The 25737-nt window shown below is 36.1% G+C and overlaps 1 protein-coding gene across 1 annotated transcript in view; it reads left to right on the top strand.

The window, feature by feature from the left end:
• The window catches only part of LOC121411350 (protogenin B-like), a 98629-nt gene that overhangs the window by 3139 nt on the left and 69753 nt on the right, over positions 1–25737 (top strand). Inside the window, exon 2 of the mRNA XM_041604024.1 lies at positions 9130–9405. Within this exon, the coding sequence (XP_041459958.1) occupies positions 9130–9405 (276 nt within the window). The remainder of the gene's footprint in view (positions 1–9129; positions 9406–25737) is intronic.

Genomic DNA, 25737 nt, shown 5'->3' with positions numbered 1-25737 from the left:
TCAAGCCAGGGTTCATTATATGCCGCCATGCACCAAAAAAAAATCAAGCCATAGAAATCGTGTGTCTTGGACGCAAGAACTGAAGAAGTGGCATCGCAGCATGACCGATAGACAGCTGGCAACCGTCTGTTTTGAGGATTTTTAAAAAAATTTTTTGTTTTATATTTCTTCTCGTACACAGATGGCTCGCAATCGTTTATAATGCAAAATCCTTCCAAAAGGGGCTCATTGATTTTTGTCTTTATGTCATAAAAATATATAAGAAGAACTGGACCACAATAAGGGTTATTCCGTTTTGGCCTGAAATGCACCAAAACAGGAAAAAATATAGAGTGAAGTGCTCAAATTGGACACTTAAGCATAATTGGACCAAAACAAAAATACAATCATTGAATCAAATAAAAATCATGTTTATTTCCGTAGTGCAAATGTTGAATGTTGATGTCATAAAAAAATAGAATCGAGAAAATTTATGGTAAATGGAAATTACTTACTACCAGAAATTGTTTTTTGTAAAAAATCGGATGCAGTTTCCAAATAACGGACGCGTAGAGTTGTGCGGCACGATCAATTTCGGCGATTTAAATTGCACTCTAGACCCCAAAATAATTGCTTAATTAATTGTTGATAAAATAATTTATTTTAGCTATGCAAATGCTGATCTTGATTATTACTATCAATAATTTTGATGTAGAAATCAGTAAACAATGATAATTTACTTACCAAACGGACCTCTTTTGGCTCCGAACATCGGACATCTTCGCTCAGTTTAGCGTGCGACTTTGTTCTGAAAACGAGCGTGCACGCGTGAATCAACAGCACACATTTCTAATTCAATAGGCCAATATATGTCCGATGTTTGGGATCGTGCCATATTTGGAAGGATGTAGATTTTCCGCTGTAAGGAACTCCCACGGAGGCTATTGCAGATTTTTTTGCGATAGATGGAGCATGTGCGATCTGGGCAGTGATATTTCCGGCGGAAATCACTTCCCATTTGCGAGATTTTTTTTTATCATTCTTTTGGAGTTTATAATTAACAAGGGTCATAAGAATCTCTGGAGGTCAAAATCATGGATTTAAACCCTGGAATATTTGTTTTGAGCAGCAACTTGGTTCTGTTGTGTGTGCAGTTCAAAAGCAGGTATGTTCATGTATCTTATGCGTGCAAGTCCCCTGCCAGTGCAGGTCCCTGTAGTTATGGAGAGAGAGTTGAATTCCTTTTCTTCCAATTCTTGGAACCGTCCGATGTTAGGCGATTTTACTCTAAACTTAAAAAGAAAAAACCTGTGACTTATTTCGGCTGTCGCGCAACTCCCACTCCCTGGTTCCGCTTAACTGCGTTGGCTTCACTCACCAATACAGAGACTGAATGTTGTTGGCCTGTACATAAAGACAACATATTAGCAGTAACGTTAGATCTAATATTTGGCAAAAACCTGATTTTCGGATCATTGCGTCATCATCCTTACAGACTAATTGGAAAGCATTGATAAAAGCTTAACTCAATGAAGGTAGAGGGCAACAACACACGACTGCCAGTTTTTTCTCTGCGGCTGAAAAATTCAAAAATAAAGAATAAATCATCAGTAGCGCATATTTTTGTAATTTTACCAGAAAATGTGTTGCATCAAAAGAAAGATTAGAGTCTATAGCGGGCCATCATTAAAGACAAAATAATGTCATTTAGACCTTCAAAAAAATATATTAAACTTAGACAAAACAATATGGGTCCAAATTGGGCGAAATGATTACACATGCAGGTTCGCACTAACGCACTACCATCGGTAAATGGGGATGATAGTAACATGTCAGAAATTGTTAATTAATTCCACAGAAACGATGATTATTCCTCTCTAGGCCATGGGTACCTTTGAGGTTGGGGTACCGAAACACTCAAAGGAAAAAAAGAAATTGTGCACTCACCTCATTTGAAGGTCTTACGGACTGCATGAATCCTGACATGAGGCAGTAGTAGCTAAACCCTCAAAAAAGGGGTGGAGAAGGCCGCGTTTGTTCACTCTCAAAATTGAAAACAAGAAAGGACGATTGATATACCGAGAGCTCATGCGCAAATTTGGCGAAGTCTATTTTGCACATGTGCCCTCAATATATCAATCGGCCAGTTTTGTTTTGAAAGTGAGTGAATGAACGCGGCCTAGTTTCGTTCATGCATGAGCGAACACAAAACGTTTTTGTCAGGGGTTCAAATAAAGGCTTGTGCCAAATGGCATAATTTTTGATCATCAGACTTCTTGTTAGTTGTCACAAACCACCTTCATTCCACTTGCTCTCATTTGTTAATTTCTGCATCAATTATGTTCATACTTGGTATATACATGTATATATGATCTTTGAGTAATACCACATGGGTCTATGAGGATGATTAGGTTGAAGGTCATCTAGGGGTCAAAAGGTCAAATGACATTTGGTCATGTCCATCCTTTTTTTAAGTTTTTGTTCCACTTGCTCTCAATTCTGTATTTCTGCATCAATTACATGTATGTTTATACTTAGCACATATGATCCTCGGGTAATACTACATACAGATGATGGGGTCAAAGGTCATCAAGGGTTTCAAAAGATTATACTCCATATTTTAATCACCTCAAAATCGGGCCCGACTCATGGTTCACAAACCACCTTGTTTCATTTAAATTTGTTATCTCTTAGCATGAATATCATTTGATAAGTAAGAAATTTTGTTTTGTCTACCTAAGCAAGGAGATGTCCATTATTAATGGGAAAGCTTGTAATTCATTCATATCCTATTATTGTGTTCAACAAAGGTTATGGTGCCTTTGAAAGACATGAATCCTATTGTCTAGGGGACATTGATTCCTAGAATAAGTTAAATTGTGTGCTAGACAGGACAATAGCAATTCTAACAGAAGGATTTATGTCTTTCAAAGGCACCATAGCCTTTGCAGCACACAATAAAAAATATTTGATTGAATAACAAGCTCTCCTATTAATAACGCGAATCCCCAATACTTGGGTCGACAATTTTTAGATTGTAAAGTTTTTTACTTTTGAAAAAAAAATTCACTACTGGAAGAAACCATTTAAAGAAAATATCAGAAAAATGCAAGTAAATGAATAGATTTAAAAATTAATAGAATTCTAAAATTATGGCAAAGATATTGAAAAAATTAAAAGGTTTGCTGATTAGATTCAGATTTATTTCCAATAGAACATAAAGAATAAGCAATTGGCAAGAAGTCTGATGATCAATATTTTATGCCATTTGGAATTTTTTGAACCCCTGACAAAAATGTTCCGTGTTCGCTCAAGCATGAACAAAACTCAATTTTAAGATGGCATTTGAAAGATAAGACAGAGCATCTTTTACCATCTAAATATACATGTAGACATAATAATTTGAAACAAAATTTTGATAGTTTTCAAAACTGTTTTTGTCTTGCCTGCATAGCAGAGTGAAACTATAGGCGCCGCTTTCTGACTGCGGCATCAACTCCAAATCTTAACCGAAGGTTAAGTTTTTGAAATGACAGCATAACTAGTATATGGACCCAGTTCATGAAACTTGGACATAAGGTTAATCAAGTATTACTGAACATCCTGCCTGAGTTTCAGGTCATATGACCAAGGTCAAATGTCATTTAGGCTCGATGAACTTGGACCATGTTGGGGGAATCAACATGAAAATCTTAACCTAAGGTTATGTTTTTGAAATGTCATCATAACTTAGAGAATATATGGACATAGTTCATTAAACTTGGACATGAGTTTAATCAAGTATTACTGAACATCCTGCCTGAGTTTCAAGTCACATGACCAAGGTCAAAGCTCAAAGGTCATTTAAAGTCAATGAACTTTGGCCAAGTGGGGGTATCTGTTGAATTACCATCATAACTTTGAAAGTTAATGGACTTGGACATTAAGAGTAATCAAGTACATGTATCACTGAATATCCTGTGCGAACATCAGGTCACATGAACAAGGTCAAAGGTCAAATAACTTTGGCCATGTTGGGAAGTATCTGTTGAATTACCATCATAACTTTTAATGTTTATTGATCTGATTCAGGAAACTTAAATGTAAGAGTAATCAAGTATCACTGAACATCCTGGGCAAGTTTCATGTCACATGATCAAGGTCAAAGGTCATTTATGGTCAATGACCTTTGGCCAAGTTGGGGGTATTTGTTGAATTACCATCATAAAACTTTGAAAGTTTATTGGTCTAGTTCGTAAAACTTGGATATAAAGAGTAATCAAGGTCTCTCCTCTGTAGAATGGGGGCAGAAGCAAATATTACAATCATTGAATCATTGTGTAAATGTTGAAGATTTATGTCATGAAAATCAGGAAATTTTGATAAAAATATGGAAAACTTGAATTATTTACTATTTCAGTTGCACTTCATGTTGTACATGTATGTGTACCCATTCACTTTGTAAACATACTATTGATGAGGGAGAATGCAGTTTGATACCACCATGTGAAATGCCTCAAATTTAAAGGACGGGTCCACCCCTAAAAAATGTTGATATGGATATAAAGAGAAAAATCTAACAAGCAAAAAACTGAAAATTTCATTAAAATCAGATGTAAATAAGAAAGTAATGACATTTTGAAATTTTGAATTCCATTTCTACCCTCATTCTTTTGTTTCTCATTTTTTTTCATACTGATATGGACATTTCATAAGGTAAACAATAATTGTTACCATTAGCCTACTTTGTCAGTTGTGAGGAAGGAATTTATGTCTTGTTTATTTTTTAACAAATACAAATTTATTATGACCGATTAAAATCATGATCGATTTTGGCCATGTTCTCATTCATCCACACTTTGACACGAAGTTTAGATTCAAATGTCCTCCCATAAATGTGCTGAAATTCATAACAATTGAATCAAAGAGGAAACCAAAGTTTTCAGCAGATTCAGGGGGGAGAGGGCAATCAAATATATTACTGTACACATGCGTGACCCCAAAAACGTGTTTAAAGGGGTGGTTTTGGTCAATGGTCTATCGCAGGGTCATATGTATTTAGGGTGTGTTTATTTTTCCAAATCTTTTTTTTTAAGACTAGCCAAACATGTTTAGGGTATATTTTTCCCCCTAAGCTTCCCCCCCCCCGGACTTTTCCTCCTTGTTTCTGTACATTGTATTCATTTGTGGCATTTTAACCCTAACTGCACTGGGCGCACGTTATACCCATGAATATAGTTTTGTCTAGTTTTTGTTCTCAAGTACATGTAGACAAAATTTGTTAAGGGTCATTTTCTGGCGACAACTTGTTTAGGGGCCAAAATGTGTAAATGAAGCCCAAGAAAAACTTGTTAAGGTGGCTATTTTGCACACAGAGAAAAACTTGTTTAAGGGGTGTTTGGAAATATTTAGTCATGCATGTGTACAGCAATATATTTGACTGCCCCCCCCCCCCCTGATCCGAGTGATATCCATGGAGGGAGCAATGTTCACATTTGTGCCTCTCCTGGTCACTATGGGAGCTTCTCATTCAAACATCTATGTTGACAATAATTATTTCTACTACCGGAACATCAAAACCAATTAGGGCTAATTCTCAAATTCCAGTTTCCCTTTATATTTGGTTGGCATTCCATAACATTGAGAATTGTATCATATTGCCAGTCTTGTTGGTGTTTAGCCTATCTCTTTAACCCCCTGATTTATCCTTTAAAAGTACATTGTGCTTGACTATCCCATGTGTGGAAATTGATCAACATGTACATTTATCAAAAATATGGTTTATCCTTTCCAAGCTGCTGGAGTGTGCATGTTCCAGCTTAATGCAGAGAAAAATAATTAGAATTTATTATGCTGGCGAATTACCATTTTCCACGAACTATCCTCTTCCAAAATACATACGGCCATGCGTTTTATGTTGGGCCCGCAAATAGGTGGTATCGTTACATTTGCACAACAAGCACAGAAATAATTAATGGTATAAAACTTGAAATACATGTGCTACATGGGTATATTTGGTATCATATTAAAGGGAATCTCTATACCAATTATTTGAAAGAAAAAGAAATACTTGAGATTACTTCATTTACCAGTAATTTTCAATTATGTAACATCAATTAGCCATTTTCGCATGGTGGTAGACGAGAGGAGCATAAATTTTCATTTCATTAAGAAACTAAATGTGTAACATCACAGTACCTAAATATAAAATAGTTTTGGGGCTCACTGGCTTATTCTTCAATCATAAGTGGGTCAAATTTGAACTTTCAAGTTTATAGGATACCTAATTAAGCTAATTAGTATAATTAATTGATGTAAATCATGAAATTAGCATGATTGAAATTGTGACTGTCTGATGTATAGGAAATGAGGAGAGATAAACTATAGTTGTGGGTTTACACTTCAATAAAATAAAGCTGCAAAAATTTCAAAAAGAAAAGCACAAACTAGATAAAGGCTTCAGAGATAAATCAATCTATTGTTTTAATAATTCTGACCTCATGGTTTCAATATTGTCAGCATAGACTGATAGTGATAACCTTGATTTGTCCGAATCTTCAGATTATTCTGGTAACAAACAGATAGCAAATACACCTTTTATGTAATTTTAATGAATGAAAACTTGTTTGTTGCAATAAAACCCTCATCTAATGCTATTTACTTTTTTTCTTAATGTTACATCACACTGCGTCTATAAATCAGTAGATGACACATATTTGGCTGGCACAAAAGTGTTCAGAGATTATTTTTCCAAATTACAAAAAAAATAAACAAAAAACTACTTGAGAATGAAACTGGTACAAAGATTAAACTAAACAGAGGCAAATGTACCCATAGGATATGTTCTATGCATTGACATTCAATTGACCCAGTACCAAGAGACCATGTCCTGCAGAATGTAAAGAGGGTATATTTAAAATATAACACTCTAAAATAACAAAGTATTTTTTCCAGGTTATGGATTTATTTATAACATGTTAATTGTTTTTGTTTACACTAAGTTTGAATAAGCTAAAGCAGTAATGAGAACTTTTCATTGTGCATTCACATTTTCCTATGTTTATATGTTAAACCTGACTCTCAGAACTTTGTCAACCTGTGGTCCACCGGTCTTTGAGCCGAGAGGTGACAAAGCCCACGATTTGAGTCAAATGAAATCATTTTTTATTCATAATAAAAACAGTATAATATACTGGTTAGTGTTTGCAAGTGTATTTATGCAACTAAAGGCAAGACTAATTAATATTTAGGGGTAAATCAAGCATTGATACATATTTACCCGAAAAATTGTAATGTGAAATTTGGTCTTAAAAGATGATTGCGCCCAGTTATTTTGGTAGAGTTATCCCCAACAAGTTATATATCACTGGAAAGGTCTCACTCTAAAGAGTTGAAATATGCATGTTATTTCCCTATAGGGTGTAAAGTTTATCTGATTCTCAGATTTATTGGCAAGTATGTTTTTTTCACAGTTTTCCACATATTTTGACCTTTTAACTTTTTATGACATTACCCTATGCCTTTTCTGACTGCATTTTTGAATTCCTCAGACAATTTCCTTTCAGAATATATATACTTTTATGGGTATAGGATGTCAAACATTAGAAAAAAATACAAACAATTGTATAAAACGTTGCGATTTTGGAGAAAAAGTTGAGGTGTAACGGAAATGGGCCCAACTCAAAACGCATGGCCATACATGTATGACTTTGTGACATTATCCTCTAACCTTTATTTACAAAAGTAATGTCAATCTTTCCAAGCCATGGTAACATGCAAATATCTCTAATGCAGAGATAAATAAAAATAATAAAATATGCTGTCCCTGTTTTCCCATGAACCCCATGTATGGATCCCTTATCATTATGCAGCTTGGATCATGGAATGCATGAACGCTTTAACAACTTGCGACATTAAACCCCAGTTGATATTTGATTCCAAATATCCAATCCACTGTAAACCATGCATTCCTAGGAGTTGAACCTTAAGAAGAATTATGTGCTAAACATGAAATGGGTCTAGTTTTATCGGTACAGAAATGTATATCTCTTGTAAATAAGAATGTGACCATGACATAGATTCATGCATTCACGCATTGTATGATCCAAGCTGTATTTACCATCCTCTGTATGCCTATCACATGTATATACAATGGATTTGTGCCTGGGTGAGTCTTTGGTGCTGGTATACAATGTGTATAGTATGCTCTGGACGAGGTCATGGTGGATGACTTTTGAACTCGTGAGACACTCCAGGGAGAGCTAGAATGGGGCCCATACCTTGCTTTTTGATTACTGCGCACAGTCCTGAAGGCACGATTTGTCTGGTAGACAGACAGAATATATACACCAAAACAAAATACACTTCCCCCTTTTTTCCCAAGTTTATCGATATGATTATGGATCAAGATTGAATCCCCAACTTTATCAAATGTATCTTAATATTTCCCAGTCTGTGTATGTTCAATTGGAATTGAAATGGAAAATTGTGTACATTGTGTTACGTTACTCAAATTGACATCAGATAATAGCGTAGTTGTAAGAACAAGTCAGTGTGCTTTCTAATTTAGATAGCACTGCTTCTAGTTCTAAGGAATGAATGAAAGCATTTCAGTTTCAAGGGAGGTTTATTTTAAAATTGACTAAGCTTCAGCTGGTGTTTTTTTTCTTTAATACCATTAGCTGATGTTGATATTAAGAAAATAAAAGGAAATACTTATGACTTTTATTATTTAAAAAGTACTGAAAATGCATTATGACTCTACTTCAGTAGAGATTTGTGTGTTGGATGTGTGGGACAGACAGGTCAGTGGTCTTTTGAGGTCTGTCCCACTTCTTATCATCAAACATAACTCTTTAAAGTACACATGTATACATCTAGCATAGACCCTTTGTCATTATTTATTATTAAAGCTATAAATTTCTTGGATTAAACATGGGCAGTATTACTTTTTTTTAGTTATTTTAATTTCATATAAATACATGTAAATGTATGACTGTAATGACACAGCCCTGCTACATTTAGCAGGCACATGTCAGCAATGTTTATTTGATGGTACAGTAATTGTTTGGTCTCTGCATTCTAGTAGTTTTTGTTGTTCATGGATTTTTTTAAAAATAAAAATAGAATGGTGCTAATATCCTGGGTGGTTCTTTTCTTCTTTTTTTGTAGGCTTTTCAGACCTCTCATTTCTGGCCGAGCCTCAGGATGGGGTGGTGCCCGTGAACTCATCATTTCTGCTCCAGTGTGAGGCAGTAGGTTTAGAGCCAATTGTTTATTATTGGAAGCACAATGAAAAGCTTGTAAATAATAAGACTTCTTGGAGGATGGTGAATGGGACATTAAGCATCAAAGCTGTGGACCAGACAACAACGGGTATCTACCAGTGCTGTGCTCGCAACCAAGCGGGTGTTCTTTGCTCAAGAAATTCATCTGTATCTCTGACAAGTAAGTATAAAAAAGCTTCCGGTAAATTTTGTACATCAAGCCTTTTTTAAACATGGTTTAACAATTAACAAAGCTGATCAACATGTTTGTTTTAATTATTTGTTCGGACTTGGTAAGATAATCACTCTACCAGCAAACTCCAGTATGGACATGTTGTGGTCTCATGGTTAACACTCTTGTCTTTTAATCTGTGGGACATGGGTTCCAATTCCCATTCTTGATGTGTTTTCCTTCAGCAAGAAATTCCCCCATATTGTGCTGTAGGCCCGTTTCGGGTACACGTGTACACGCACGGTCAACTCAGTGCACGTGTACTAAATTCCATCACCGTGTACACGGTAGCATCTGCATAAAGCTTTCACGGGACTGTTAAGTCAGTGAACAAGCGCACAGCCTCACATTAAATCTTAGTTCTCAGACACTGCGCATGTTTTAATCACTTATATGTCAATATATTTCAATTAATCTAGAGTGAGTTTTACTTCCAAAATTGGCGATTTAATCCACATTCGTTCTGGAGACTCAAGTTTTTGCACAACGAAATGGGTCTGCTCCAGTCTCGAAAGCTCTGCTCAATCACACTCAGAGCCAATTTGAGGATCACCAATTGCGACAGCGATCATTGCTACAACTTACGTGTTAAATGCTCGTACATATTTGCTTAAAGCCTACAAACAAACGCTCCTCAAATTGGCAATAAAATAATGAAAATCAATTGATAACTTCAGTTACTTAAATCTACAGCGATCTGTGCATGCATGTACGGTGCAGTATACAAAATGCGCATCCAACGAACATCGGCGCTAGCTAGGGCCCTGCACTGATTTTCTTTTGCATTTATTAATTTAATGCGCTGCTAAGCTGAGTAAACTTTTAAATTGCACCAATTTTTGTGGATTGATACTTCTAACTTCTCAGGTGAGCTTTAAAACCGTGATTTAGGCTATATAGACCCCTTTTTATGTTACATTGACATGTTGCTGTGGGTCCGTGTCGACACTGAAAACATAACTCGCTCTCACAGTGTTTACAACGTGTACATGTCCGAAAAACACGCCGTGTACACGTGCATCAAAAATGGACTTTCAAAACAGGCCTATTGTGCTGCACTCAACCCAGGTGAGGTAAATGGGTACTGGCAGGAAGTTGTTACTCAAAAAGTGGGGGCGTCATGGACTAGTGGTTAAGACTCGTCTTTCAATCTGAAGGATTCTAAGCTACTTGAGCAGATAGAGAAAAATCAGGCAAACAAATTGCTGGACATTTTATCAAAATAGGACAAGGAATAATTAAGTTATGAAATTTCAAAAATTTTCATTTTGGTGAAACAGTTCTTTTCAAGTCTTCATGAATATTCAATGAGCAAACTGATGATGTCATATACCTCTCATTCTTTTGTATTTTACATGAAATTATGTTTTATTCTAATTTTTTCCTCAAAGAACGTACAAAGTTGGTTTAACAACTGATTTAATGCATAAGAAATATTCATTGCTGCAACATATTTTATAATATTAAGGGAGCCATATTATTCATACATGTATGAAAATACAAAATAATTATATGTAATACTATTAACATAAGAAAAGGAAAGTGGGGATGTGACACCATCAGCCCACCTAATGAATATTCATGTGAAAATGATTATTTTCACAAAATAATAAACTTTTAAATTCAATATCGTTTTTATTAACATTTTTTCATGAATTATATACAACATCTTGCTTAATGAATTTTTCTTGTTTTATCTTTAAATCTATATAATTATTTTCAGCCTGGAGTACCCCTTTATCAGCACATTTTCATGCATCACATGCACACAAAAACGTCCTTAGCAGCACGCATAAGTGCATCGTGGCGTAAGGGCGTATCTGCACTGATTCGGTACGCAAAAATGTCTTGCTAAAGATGTTCTTGCACGGACACAGTGATTTGTGCTAAATCAAGCTTAAAGGGATGGTCCAGACTGGAGATATTTTTATCTCAATAAATTCACAGAGCAGAATGCTGAAAATTTCATCAAAATCAGATAACAAATTATAACAAAGTTATTGAATTTTAAAGATTTGCATTATATCTGTGAAACAATTCTGGGAATATCTTCATGAATAGGCCTATTCATTAGATGGGCTAATGATGTCATATCCCCACTTGTTCTTTATGAAATTAGGTTCATTCAAAAATTTTCTACCAAGAACTGAAACAGTTGGATTGACAACTGATTAAGTGCATTAGTTATTTATTGCCCAACTTATTTCATCATAATGGAGACACATATTTGATTTGATATCACTTTATTGAAATCACAATAAAGGAAGAAATTTACAAAGTCAGTACAAAACATATTGAAAATTAAGATAGGCCCGGGTCATGACGCATAACTGTCGATGTAGGGCAGTAGTATAAAACTTAATGTACAATTTCGATGTAACAGGTACATAACATATACATACATGTATAACATATTTTAAAAAAGATGAAATGTACAAATGTATGAAAAAATGAAACAATTATGATTTCATGTAGCAACATAGGAAAAAGAAAAGTGGGATATGACATCAGCCCACGTAATAAATATTCATGACGATGTGCATTTAACTGTTTTCACAAAATATTGATAAACTTTAAAATTAAATTTATTATTCGTTATCCGATTTTGATGAAATTTTCAGCATTTTGCTTTGTGAATTTTACTCTATTTATTAAGATATACATGTAAATATTTTCAACCCAAACCATCCCTTTAAGTAAGCCTTAAATTTTATTTTATTTTAATTTCATATATACAGTGATTTGAACTGATTTCATTAAAAAAAATGAGGAAAACAAAAGAAATATAATTATGAACCATCCCTTTAGGCAATGTTATTGATCTTCTCTTTTTAACATAATTGGTATCTAAAAGTAAAAAAAAAATGTTTTGATAAACATACCTCAGACCATTTGTCTGTGTTCAGTTGTTGACAAAACCCTATTAATCCTGATTTTCTTTTTGTTTGGACAACATGTACTACACTTTGTTCTCTAGATCTCCTGCAGTAAGCCAGTGTATGTTTCTTATTGAATCCCTTCCAGTTTAGGGAAAATCCCCATTTTATGTTATGCAAATTCGATAACGAATTCCTATTTTATTTTATCAAATATTGTTAGTGGGAGTTACAAATGTTTTGTCTTGTGCTTTCAAGAATATTCCACGATTCAGTCTTCTTGTCCAAAATAAATTCCTACTTTTTTCATCAATGCCCAGTAGCATTTCCTATAAAGGACTTGTACATGTAGTTCAACATATTGATTTAAAAATAATCCTGTTACATGTACATGCAGCCATTGTGTTCTGTTTGTTTTGTTGCATTTATGCTGTTAAGTGTTAAGTCATCTATGTTAATTGGTTGCAAACAGAACAATATGGCTGCATACACATGGAGAAGGATTATCGCTTCGGACTGATGAATTTAAGCAAGAAAATTGAGAAATCCTGTTTCGTACTATTATTTTCATAACTATACTAGCCAGCTAGATTTGACTCGGGCCTAATTAAAAGCAGCTAAATATAGATGTTATTTCATATTGTACATGTATGAATTATACAAATTTGAATGATGGTGGACAAAGAGGATTATGTTGGCTGTAACATCGGCTTACATGTATAGAAATTAATATAGACTCTGTCAAATGTCAAATCTAAAGTACTGTATAGCTCAAAATAAGCAAACCAAGGGAAGTGAAGAAGAGCTTCTTTATATTCATGTAGTGTATCACAGTTCAACAAAAAAATAGAATTGATCATTTTGGGGGTAGAAAGAAAGGAAGAGGGTTATTGGGAGATGTTGATATGAGGCACAGGGAGTTGATAGGAGAGAGAAAGACAGATCTGTGAACTTATTTCAAGTTGATGAAAACAGATGGGTTATGTGGATTAGCATAGGGTTCAGAGAAATGGAATTAAACAGGAAATCATTATTTAAAGATAGAGGCAGATAATAGTGAGCTAAAATGTGTATGTAGGCTACATGTAGGTCCTAGTTGCTTTATTATGTAGTGTTTTCACTGTAGGCCTGTACTATGCCTGGAGGCAGGGGCAGATCCAGGATTTTTTCAAGGGGGGGGGGCACATTTTCCAGAGGAAAAATTTGATAAGAAAATTAAAAGGTTTCCTAAAAAAAAGACATTTTGCCCACACAAAAAAATTGACAAGCAAAAAAAATCTAAAAAAAAGAGAAAAAGGCCTTCACTTTCAAGGGGGGGGGGGGTACACTTCTGTTTTAACGGCATTTTTACATTACAAATTTTAAACTGTGCGTCTCAAAAAAGAGGGGGGCACGGGCCACAGCATTGCCCCTCTCCCCTTGGATCCGCCAGTGTATGTAGGCATACATGTACATTCATGATTTTACTATCTACATCTAGACCTTTAACCTTTAGCAAAGTTTCCCAAGGTCATTTGAGGTCAACAAACTTTAAACATGTTGTTTTGACACCGTTTGATTTTGAATTTTCAAGTTAATTTTTATAGTGGGTTTCTATTCTGTACAGCTTGAGATGTACATGTAAATCATGAATGTAATGCTTATCAAGTATTGCCTAGAATGAATGGAATGTTTGGTCACTAGACCAAGATCAAAGGTGGGAAAATATGTGATAAGTAAGTAAAAATACATAAAAAGTACATAAAAATTCTGTCAAATGTCATCAGGATTGTCAATTTCCTTACCTCAATTTAGTAGTAAATGTCAGTTTCCCTCATTGACAAAAGCTCAAAAATCATATTGAATTATATCTGGACAATATATGACAAAAAAGTAAGAAACATTCCAACCATGAATTTCATGGCTTTTTAAATTCAATACTTGTAATTATGTAATAATGATTACCCTTTATATGTTCCAAAAGCTGCATACTAAATGTATTACCTTGGATTTAGGCTAACCAGATGCTGGAGTATTCAAGCATTTTAGGCAATGCAACTCTGCTATGGGGCAAATTTCTTTATTTTCAACTGAAATTGGAAAAATAAATAGGGCACCAATTATTTCAAAGGCTGAAAGGAGTACTGAGACCATTGAACTGGGCATCCACATGCAGCTTTGGCCAATATGGATATTATAACATTGTGTGGGTAAATTAAAAAAAAAAGGGGGGGGGTTATGTTTCAATATCACAAAGTCAAATGCTGCTAGCAATATTGTTCGGGGCATTTTAAATGTTGCAGTATTTTCTCCTTAAATTAAATCAAATACTACGGGTCCTATTGATGGATTTCTTTTCCAAAATCATAAAAGTTGAATTCCACCAAACACACCCTTTTCTATCCCTCAGAATACTGCAATTCCTCACATGTGGTTAGGAAAGCATATCATATTCTTTTAAGGCCACTAGTTTGAGGCATGAGCTACATAAACAAACTGTTTATTTTTGATGTGATCTAGGGACAGTGATTTTCCGCGATCGCGGAAAACGGACGGAATTCACGGAAAAGGCCTTTTGAAACGGAAAGTGGCATTTCAAACGGAAAATCACGGAAAAACGTATTTTCCCTCAAAATACACAGAATAGCAACAGAAATTACTCCAAAATAACAACAAAATGAGAATATTAAATGGCCACAAAACCCCAGAAAACACGATCTCACTTCGCTACAATCATGACAATTCACACATCGTGATTGCTCTCGACATCAGCACACTCGATAGTACCCCGCGATCGTACCCAGCCGGCCGGGTTGAGCTTCACATCGCTTCAGATCGCTCAACTGCACGGTCGTGTGTTGCTGCCCTCTACGTTTGAAGATGTAACAGCACGATATCGTGGTCTTAAAATCCAAGATGGCGGATTGGCGAAAGTCGTTGACTGATGATAACGATGTCCAAAAAACCCCAAAATTATCGATGAAATTTAATTTCACCGTAAAATAATGCTAATTATGTGAAAGGTGAGGATGTATGCATGCTAAATCAGTTTGAAAATTCATTAAATACACCAGCATAGATCCGATTAGGTAGCTTGTCAAAAGTCCATGCACCGTTTCTTCATCGTTCTTCCCGCATCCGGGTTTTCGCTTCGGCTTTCCCGCCCAACGTTCCCTTCTCTTCAAAGGAACGGTCGCCATCAAAGGCCCTTTGATGCCACCGTTCTTTTGTTCGTCTTTCCTGCAAGTCTTAATTTCTGTCGTGAGGCCGAAGAATTTATTCTAAATAGCTCCCTCTACGACCAAAACAAATGTGTGCCTTCATCATGTTCATATTGACTGTTGGATCGAGATTTCGCGTCACTGTTCTGAACTGTGGTTCGCATCTATAATGGAAGTTCTGGTGCATTCATAAAGCCACGGTAGCTTAATAAAAAATCACGCACATGTCATTAATCGTTACTGATCTTACGAATTTGCTGCAATAAACATGAAAACCTCTTTTTTGCAATTGGAAGAGAGTCAATTCATGATGTTTTAGGTGGGAAAATAAGATTCCACATATTTTCGTTTCGTAGGCCCAAGCCATTCGTATAATTCACGTCGACTTAGAATATTAATTATTACTTGCATCTCAAACAAGTGTCGAGAGCCCCCCCCCCCCCTCCAAAAAAAACCCAGAAGGAAATAGAATGATAAAATAAATATGACCGGAACAGCTTGAAACTATTAGGCATAGATAGATCAAAGATTTACAAAGATTTATTAGAAACTGTTTTAAATAGTTTCTAAAATTTTTTGACGGGCAACAATTTCCCCAGGATAACATATTGTCTCTTAATTTTCTTTATCTCCATGTTGTAAAGAAGCGGGACCAAAAGAGATTGTGAAAAGAGGAAAAAGAAAACTAAGAAGTCAAAGGGAGAGGAAAGGAAGGGGAAATAGAGAGAAATAAGAAAATAATATTGGGATGGAAAAAGAGGAAGGGTGAGAAAAAAAATGGAGGAAATACAGTTGAAAGAGTGGGAAAAAACTCGGAAATTTGAGAGGGGTTCTCCAGATAAGCGATTCCATGTCCCTCGACGTCAATGTCCGATTGTGTTAAAAAAAACGACTGTCATCGATTAATATTAATCTTTTTTTTCGTTCTTTAACCAAATGCGTGCGCATCCCGATTGCTGCTTCTGCATCGAAATCAATAATCATGAGAAAGCAGAGTTGTGTTCTCGCAGAATTCGTGATCAGGTGGGGGGGGGGGGTTAAAAACATTTTCCCCCAAATTCATGACTTGCGTCTTCGGAATGAGAGTACGCATGCGCGTGGACTGGATATTTACGAAATTGTGGTCGTCTATTTGAATATTGTATGCCATGAATGAATCAGCATCCTCAAATTTCCGTTACCTTTCTACCCCCCCCCCCCATTATGAGAGGCACAATTAAAATTTGTAATGCAAAATGCAGCCAAAACAGAAGAGTGCCCCCCCCCCTTGAAAGCGAACCTAATTTTTCCCCCTGTCATGGATCCGCCCCCGACCTTTAGACATTATGTTGTATAGACCCAATTCTTGGTTGGATTTACATTTACATAGGGCCCGCCCCCCCCCCCTAGTATTGCGGAGCAAAAAAAAAGGGGAAAGAAAGAAAAAGAGAGGAGAAAAAGAAGGGGAAACATAAGAGGAGGAAGGCGAGTGAATAAGATGAGGCGAAGACTTAGAAAATAACTTTAATAATCATTACGCTACTGGGACAACCAATTCAAAGAAATAAACAAATATCAACCTACCTGGGCGGCCGATCGGGAAAATATGGGTGAAAAATGAAATCATCCTCCCCCTACTGGCGGAGGCTGGATCCACCCCTGATTTAGATTTACATTTTATTCACACTATCGATCCCCTCTCGGGCATGAGTGTACAACATAAAAACATATAACAGACTAAAGTATAACTTCATTTAATTGGTTAACGTATTAAACGTAATGTTCGGAATTAAAGATAAATACCAATTGTGGTAACGATCAGAAAATTAGTTCGATCAGAATGCAATGAATTTTACCAACGAAGTGTTTGTTTGTATAAATGAAAAATATTTGCCAAATAGCCCTGTGAAAGAAAATGGTAAAAGTGCTGAAAAATGAGCGATATAAGCACAGAATTCCATCAAATGTCAGGTATTTTTGAGGCAATATTATAACACACTGTACCACGTATGCTTTTTTTTAAAAACAAAAACAAAAAAACAGGTACACACCTAGTTACAAATAATGCGTGAAGCATTTCCATTTATTTGAATGCAGGATAAAAGAGCACAGGTGTCGTAGCCGAGTATCGAACCCCAGTCTTTCCATGTATAGCCAGGCGCCTTAGACCACTCAGCCACGGCACCCTCACATGTTTTAGCAATCATCAGAATTATCGATATTGAGCGGCGATTTCATTATTCTACAAAGATAAGTGCAGGCGCGGATCCAGGAGGGGGCCGAGCCGGCCCCGGCCCCCCTATTTTTTGACAACCTGCAGAAAAAAGTGTTTCTTGATAGAAACTACGAAAAGCAGGAAGAAAAGTAAGAAAGAGCTATTATACCCATGATGTGTAATTTACAGCCTCGTAACGGCCGGCCCGACCCCGAAAGGAAACAAGAAAAAGATGAGGGGAAGAATTGGAAAACAGACTTTATATAAAAAAAATTCGCTCGCGCATCGCGCTCGCATTAACTGTGTAATGAATCCCATTCAAGAGGATTAAATGGCACTTTATATATCCAGTTCTGAAATCAATTTGCACACAATATTTTAGCTCACGCATCAAGCTTTCATTTTTTGTTTGATTTACACAAATTGTTATATCAAAATTTTCAGCTCGCGCTGCGCGCTCGCATTGTTTTATTTGTGAGTAACCTATCCTCTTTGGAAATTCTTTCCAAAATTTGTCAAAATGCTCCTGTATCATGTCAGTTTATCAAAAATTAAGCTAGTGCTTCGCGCTTACATTTAATTGTTTGAGACATGCAAACAAGCTTGTTCTTTAATTTTGAATAAAAACGCACTTAGACCGTCCAGTTTTCAGGTCGGAATATCACTCATTACTTAATTGGTGATACTTGTATCCTCTTCACTAATCACTAAAAACAGTCCTAATTGAGTCCTTAATTTTCACGTTTCGGCTCGCGCTTCGCGCTCGCATTGTTTAGTTGGATAGTTATCTTTGTTCATTATTATAAAAACTGCTCAGAATCTTCGAATTTTTTGCACGCGCTTCGCGCTCGCATTTTATATTATGACCACATGAGATACCTTATCTTGTTTATAACAATAAAAACTAACATTTACTTAAAACTTCAGTCTTCAGTTAGGACTACCCCCTGAAAAACCCCAAAAAAATAGAATTATGGCGGCCAACAGAGAAAAATTTTGCTGAAAATATTTATCGGCCCCCCTATTGGCGAAAGCTGGATCCGCCCCTGAAGTGCACATTAATGTACTAGATCTAGATTTATGATAAATATTTCGTATCGAAATCGTCATGTAATCATATTTAAAATTGCTCCTGATATCTTGTGCTGTTCATGGTCTATAACCTCCCATAGTTATCGATATCGTCATCACCGCTGCGGCTGTTACTATCGCAATCATCTTCATTTCTCTATTATAAGTATTATCTTCGTTAACATTTCTATTATTTCATTATAATTTCATCTTCATGAATCGATGGGGTGGGAGAAGGAGGAGAAGACTGAGAATTACCAAGGAGAAGCAGACGTACATGTAGAATGGGGGAGCAGTAAAAAGGGATGATAATAATAATGAGAGATGAGGAAGGATACGGAGAGGAAAAACAAAGATAGAGAAAAAAAAGAGATGCAAGAAGAAAAAGAAGAACGAAGGAAAAGCAGTAGGAGACGTATAAGAAGAGCAGGTGGGCAGAAGAACAAGAAGAGAGGAGACGTAGAAAAGGGGAGGAGGGAAAAGAAAGAAGCAGCAGAAAAGAATGAGGTGGAGAAAAAAGAATAATGAAAGACGACTAAGGATATGAAGAAGAAAAAAAATAAAGAAAAGGAGGAGTAAGAAGAGTAGATGAAGAAGGGGGCGAAGGATGAGAACAAGAAGAATAATAAGGTGGAAAAGAAGAATAACGACGGAGAAACAGAAGAAATAGAAGAGGGGGGGGGGTGAGTTTGTTCTAAAGTAAAATCAATGTGAGTAGAATTAAATTAATGTTTTTATCTATATTGCAGTGATTACATCATTACAATACTAGGATGCCATTATGTTCAATAATTTAAGCTTCAAAATTCTGTACCTTACGGGTGAAGATATGGGGCCGTAAGCTGCAGGGAGACATGTAAAGTGATATATTAGCATCAGATCATTACTCTAAAATAGATGGAACGTGATTATTTATTTATAACTAATATTAGTTAGTACACTTACTGGCCTAAAAGCCAAAGCAAATAGGGCCATGATATAAACTTCTCCATCAAGAGAATTGAACATTATTGACCTTTCAGGATTGCTTGGCATTGATACTCATCGAACTGTTCTTAGTCATTGCCCAGGCCTATGATCATGAAAGAGCAAGATCACTCACCCGTATAGCAGAGAATCATTGACAATAGCATGCTCAGCGGGTTCGCCACAGAAAACAATGAGAGAGCTAGACGCTCACAGTCTTTAATTCCCCATATCCGCTGTCGTGATTATTGTCGTAATTTCAATAGATAAACCTACTTCAAAAGACCGTTGGCCCGCCCGAAGGGGAATCTTTTGTAATAATGTAGTGTATTAAAGTACGTGTATGCAGTAACTACCATCCCGACTTCTGTTGTGCTATTTAAAAGATTTCTTTCACCATCATCGAGGAGCGATTAGCGTGTAAATCGCATAAATTATCTCACAGAACGGATATAATGTTCATGATTACCAACATCACCATAATCATTACTATCATCTTTCATATTTTTTAATGATATAAACTATAAAATTGATATTGGAGAACGATTGGAAATAAATAATGAATGATGATGATAACAGTGATGATGATGGTGATAATTAGAACTTTGAAGTGATATTAATGGACATGATAAAACGAATAACATGAATAATAATATCAGCGATAATGTAAACATTAACAAGCGAAGATGATTGGTATATTTGAGGCAATGAACCATGTATAACTTGAGACGCGTTTTTCCTTTATCATGTTTGTTATAAAAGGGTTTTCATATCATGATCCTGAAAGACATAGATTATATTTAGATTAAAAGAAAGAGAATGGATAGCAATCTAATTATGGGAAAGATTTTGCGGGATGTCAAGTCCCGGGGGGGGGGCACTTACATTGACGAGTGGATACCATGCGCGACCAAAAAAACACGTAAAAAGGATGTCTTTTTCACGATAGGGCACGTTACGTACGTAACGTGATAAGGGTGTCAAAAACACAAAATAATGAAAAAAGGGTATCTATTTTGCTAGGAAAATTACGTGTTTAGGGTCGAATTTCCGGGATGATAAAACAAAGATAGAATGTTTTATAAAGGATGTCTTTTTGCCCCAACACTTCGTGTTTAGGGTCCGATTTGCGCGAGGTGTAGAAGGTGGGGTCGTACTAAACCAAATAAGGTAAAGCCGACGACCGAAGGACCCGTAACAATAAAACATTCCTTTACTTGTTATTTAGGGGTTCATTTCAGGGAACATTTGCCAAGAGTATCGTTTTGTTTCCAATACTTGTTAAGGGTAGGGTTTCACACGCCAGTACTTGTTAAGGGGTACATTTTCAGAATATGGAAATTACGTGTTTAGGGTGCTTTTCGAGACCCCATCCACTCGTGAATGGAAGTGCCCCCCCCCCGGGTGTCAAGTCCGATGCAGTATAAAACTTGATTGCATATCGCGGTCGATGCGATTCTTATATCAACGATATCATCCCCAAGAGTCTATCAAGTTATGAGTTTATGTGCATTTTTAGCAAAATTGACATTTGTAATACGAGATTATTCTAATTTTAGAGTGCTGTAACATCCGAATTGCATGGCATTCCTGCTACGTACGTTTTGAATTCATCGGACATTTCGATTTCTGGATGCATGTTATATCAGTTAAAGCGGTGTACGTCTGAATCATATTAATTGTCATTTGTATTAACTTTATGATAACGTTGATATACAAAAACAGAATTCATCAGGTTCTTTATCATTACACCAATGGTATGAACTTATGCACATATAGGCCTACGTCTTTTGCTTGATAGAACACTGACACCCCCCCCCCCTCCATTAGAGCGAGAACAATATTGTGCTCTTTCATTGATATTGATTTCGATAAGGAGATCGGGAAGCGCACGCCATTAATAGGAATTTACATTATTTGTATACCACTTACAAGTGAAGCACAAAACATGTATCTAAACGCTACGGAACAAATAGAAAGAGAGAATGAATTTCACCAAAAATTAAAGTAGTTGCACAGTAAACAGTAGGCTGTAAACGATAGGGGGCTTCACATGCGGCGGGAAAGGCTATTTACCCCCCCCCCCCCAAAAAAAAAAAAATAAATAAATAAATTTGAATTTCTTTCTTGAATCTGCTTGTTTAGTACTTTCTGTTAGATTGTTCCTGAGTTGGATCTAGTGGGGGGGGGGGGCAAGGGGCCCGCCCCTCCCTCCTCCCTCTATTGGCGGAGCAAAAAAACGGTGAAAGAAAGAAAAAAAAAGGAAAAGAGAGGAGAAAAAACATAGGAGGAGGACAACGATTGAATAAATAAGATGAGGGAAAAACAATTAAAAAGAATTCTTTCATGTCATTAAATAAAATTTTCGCTCATGCTTCGCGCTCGCATTGCCTTTTAGGTGATTTACACATACGGAACTTAAAATATCAAATTTTTAAGTCAATATACATAACATATTTTAACTCGGAAATCTGTTCTGAAAAAAAAAATTATTGTCTGAATATTAACATTTTCTGCTCCCGCTGCGCGCTCACAAAATTTGATTTGTCAGGTACCTATTATTTTCCTGTATTCTATTTTAGTTATCAAAATATCCCTATTCATGTCAGATTGTGAAAACATATTACCTAGCGCTGCACGCTCGCATTTTGATTGGTGAGTTATGAAAATTTCAATATTAATTATATTACAAACTAATTAAAATCTCCATTTTATGACAGTTTATCAACAATTTTCGGCTGGCGATTTGCGCGCACATTGATTTTGAAAATATATCAACTCATGCATCTTATTCATAATTATAGAAGTGCTATAATATTGACAGATTTCAAGCTCTGATTAGGCTTATTAGATTAATAAATTAATTTAATGATAAATTGTCCCTTTTTCAGAATGGAATATCAAAAAGTTCATCTCGCGATCTGATAAGAAGAGAAATAGGAAGACAGTCATAATTTTCATATGATGGAATATTGTTCTTAGAATTTTCCGGCCCTATGTCAAAACTCAAAGTAATAATAATGAATCATATATGTTCCTTTTTAAATGTGATCCATATCCACTCACAATTCTCCTACAAATCTCAAATTTTCCGCTTGCGCTTCGCGCTCGCATCGATTACTTAGTTATGTATGTACCTTTTTCATGATTACAAAAATTGCTTAGAACTTCCATTCTTCAGGTAAAAAAGTAAATATTTTCAGCTCACGCTTCGCGCTCGCATTATCTAATTGTTGAAATATGTAACGTTTTAATTTACGGATAATTACGAGCAGCCGTTAACAGATTCCTTTTTTTATCAGAACGATCAATGCGTACTAAATTCATTCATCTCGTTTAGGATCAGAAGCATTGCCAGAATGCTATTTTAGGACAAAATACATGAAATAAAAAAATTAAGAAAAGCTGGCGCTTCGCGCTCGCACTATTTAGATTAGGCTTGTGAGATTATTTTACATTTATTTTTACATTTGATTTAAAGAATAAAGCTTAAAAGTGACAATATTTGGTTTACATATTATAAAGCGCCTTCTTATATTCCAATTTTACCTTAAACGTAAGTATTTTATTTTCAAACGAAGTCTATGAAAAAGGTGCAGTTAGGCTTTCATTTTGATGCCAAATAGTCTCATAATTGGGATTAGTTGCAAACACGGTTTTCGAATAGAAGGCACATCGGGGAACATCAAAGTAACAAGACAGTCACCAGCGCTGACAAAGTGATAATCTCCCCTTGACATACCCCTATATACCAATCAAGAGGTCATCTTTCTATTGAAATCCGCCACCACTCAGACCACCTCTATATGTTCAAGAATAAAGGGGTAATCTCCGCAATCAAGAATGGGGTAATTTAAATCTACCTTGACAATGGGGTAAGCCGTTAAATACAGCTTGCAATGCACTGGCCCATGTCATTTTCAACGTCCGGCTTTCGGGGAATTACAATTAGCATCAAATGGGTAGTTCTCTTGTTCTCGTTTTGTCCCCATACTAGAACCTTGATTTTGTTTCTTTTCGTAATGTGCATTTTGATATGGTTTCCAATATATTTCTCAACATTTCGACATTTAATGTAGTTTAATGCTTGCCTTTATAAAGAGCAATATTACATAAAACCTGCTTGGCGAAGCAGATTATAACATAACGTTCGAATGATATTTTATCAACACATTTTTAATTAAGCATGTAAATTCCCTCTTTATAGGCATGATAGGTCTACTCTTAATGTAAACATTCGAGTTATATTTATTGCCTACCATCTCTCTGTGCATTTTAATCCCGTGGGAGGCCACTTACATTGACGAGTGGATACCATGCGCGACCAAAAAAAAAACACGTAAAAAGGATGTCTTTTTCACGATAGGGCACTTTACGTACGTAACGTGATAAGGGTGTCAAAAACACAAAAAAAATGAAAAAAGGGTATCTATTTCGCAAGGAAAATTACGTGTTTAGGGTCGAATTTGCGGGGATGATAAAACAAAATAGAATGTTTTATAAAGGATGTCTTTTTTGCCCCAACACTTCGTGTTTAGGGTCCAATTTGCGCGAGGTGTAGATCGAAGGTGGGGTCGTTCTAAACCGAATAAGGTCAAGCCGACGACCGAAGGACCCGTTACAATAAAACATTCCTTTACTTGTTTAGGGGTTCATTTCAGGGAACATTTGCCAAGAGTATCGTTTTGTTTCCAATACTTGTAAAGGGTAGGGTTTCAAACGCCAATACTTGTTAAGGGGTGCATTTTCAGAAAATGGAAATTACGTGTTTAGGGTGCTTTTCGAGACCCCATGGTCGCGCATGGTATCCACTTGTAAATGGAATGGCCCCCCCCCCCCGGATTTTAATAACCAAATATATTTTGAAAAGGGGTGTTTACCAGGCTAAAGTGAAGGTCCTCATTTGGGTATGAACGACATATTCTCATTAAAATACATGTTGTGAGTTTCAAAGGGGGCACACTTGTGTAAAATGGCATATTTACATTAACAAAATTGATAATGGCTCTCAAAGGGGGGCCGGCACACGGGCCGGATCCCCCCCCCTGGATTCACTACATAACTGTACCCTCCATGTGCAGAATATAGACCCCCGTACAGCACACCCTCTCTTCTTTAGTAGAGGGCACAAAATAGACCACAATACTTTTGAGAGCCCAACTATTGTTCAAAATAAATACGGCGCTTATTGGATTGTATTGTGTTACTCCGGCAGGATCCGCACCAGCATGCACTCCATCCTTGTTGATCTAGTATGCTAAATACCTCGGTCACATTTGTTCTAAGGCAAGTCGAAAACAGTCATTTTAACAGTTTTTGTACCAGCTAAATATAGGAAATTTGAATAAAATGAATAAAACGGCTGTTTTCGACTCGCTGTATGGCCGCCGTAAAGCAAATATGACCGAGGTATTACCATTTCCTGTACGTTAATTATTTTTGGTGCGCATTTGAATATGCAAGCTATACAAAATGCAGTTATACAATTAAGAGGTGAGGTACAAAGTTGGAAGGGAAACTAGGCCAAAGAGGCTTTCGTGTTACGTCGGTAAATTATGTTTACCTTAGACACTGGGAATCTAATTTGCAATAATTTGACAGACACACATTGCAGATTAATTCAGATATTTGATAGGAAGACGAAATCAACGGCAATATACACGTATTGTTCAAGTCAAACGTGAAGGAAAAAGAAAAGTTTTAGAAAAATTCAAAGGAAGAAATGAAGTTGGATAAAAAAAAGGAACCATCAGAATTAAGTTGACAAAATTGAATATTGTATGTAGAACAGGAAAATTGAAAGAAATAATTAAGTCCCCTCCCCCCGAGCGGACTGGTTTGAAGGGGTGGGGTCACCATGCATAAAATTATGGTACTTGTGGAGGCCTCAGCCCCAGATCCCCTTCGGTTCTGTGGCTCCTGGATGGTAATCAAGAACACTAGGTCACAGAGCACTCTAGATCACAGGGGAAAT

Source organism: Lytechinus variegatus, chromosome 3 (genome assembly GCF_018143015.1).
Source record: "Lytechinus variegatus isolate NC3 chromosome 3, Lvar_3.0, whole genome shotgun sequence".
In the NCBI taxonomy this organism is placed as follows: domain Eukaryota; kingdom Metazoa; phylum Echinodermata; class Echinoidea; order Temnopleuroida; family Toxopneustidae; genus Lytechinus; species Lytechinus variegatus.
This window is presented reverse-complemented; position numbering and strand designations above follow the sequence as displayed.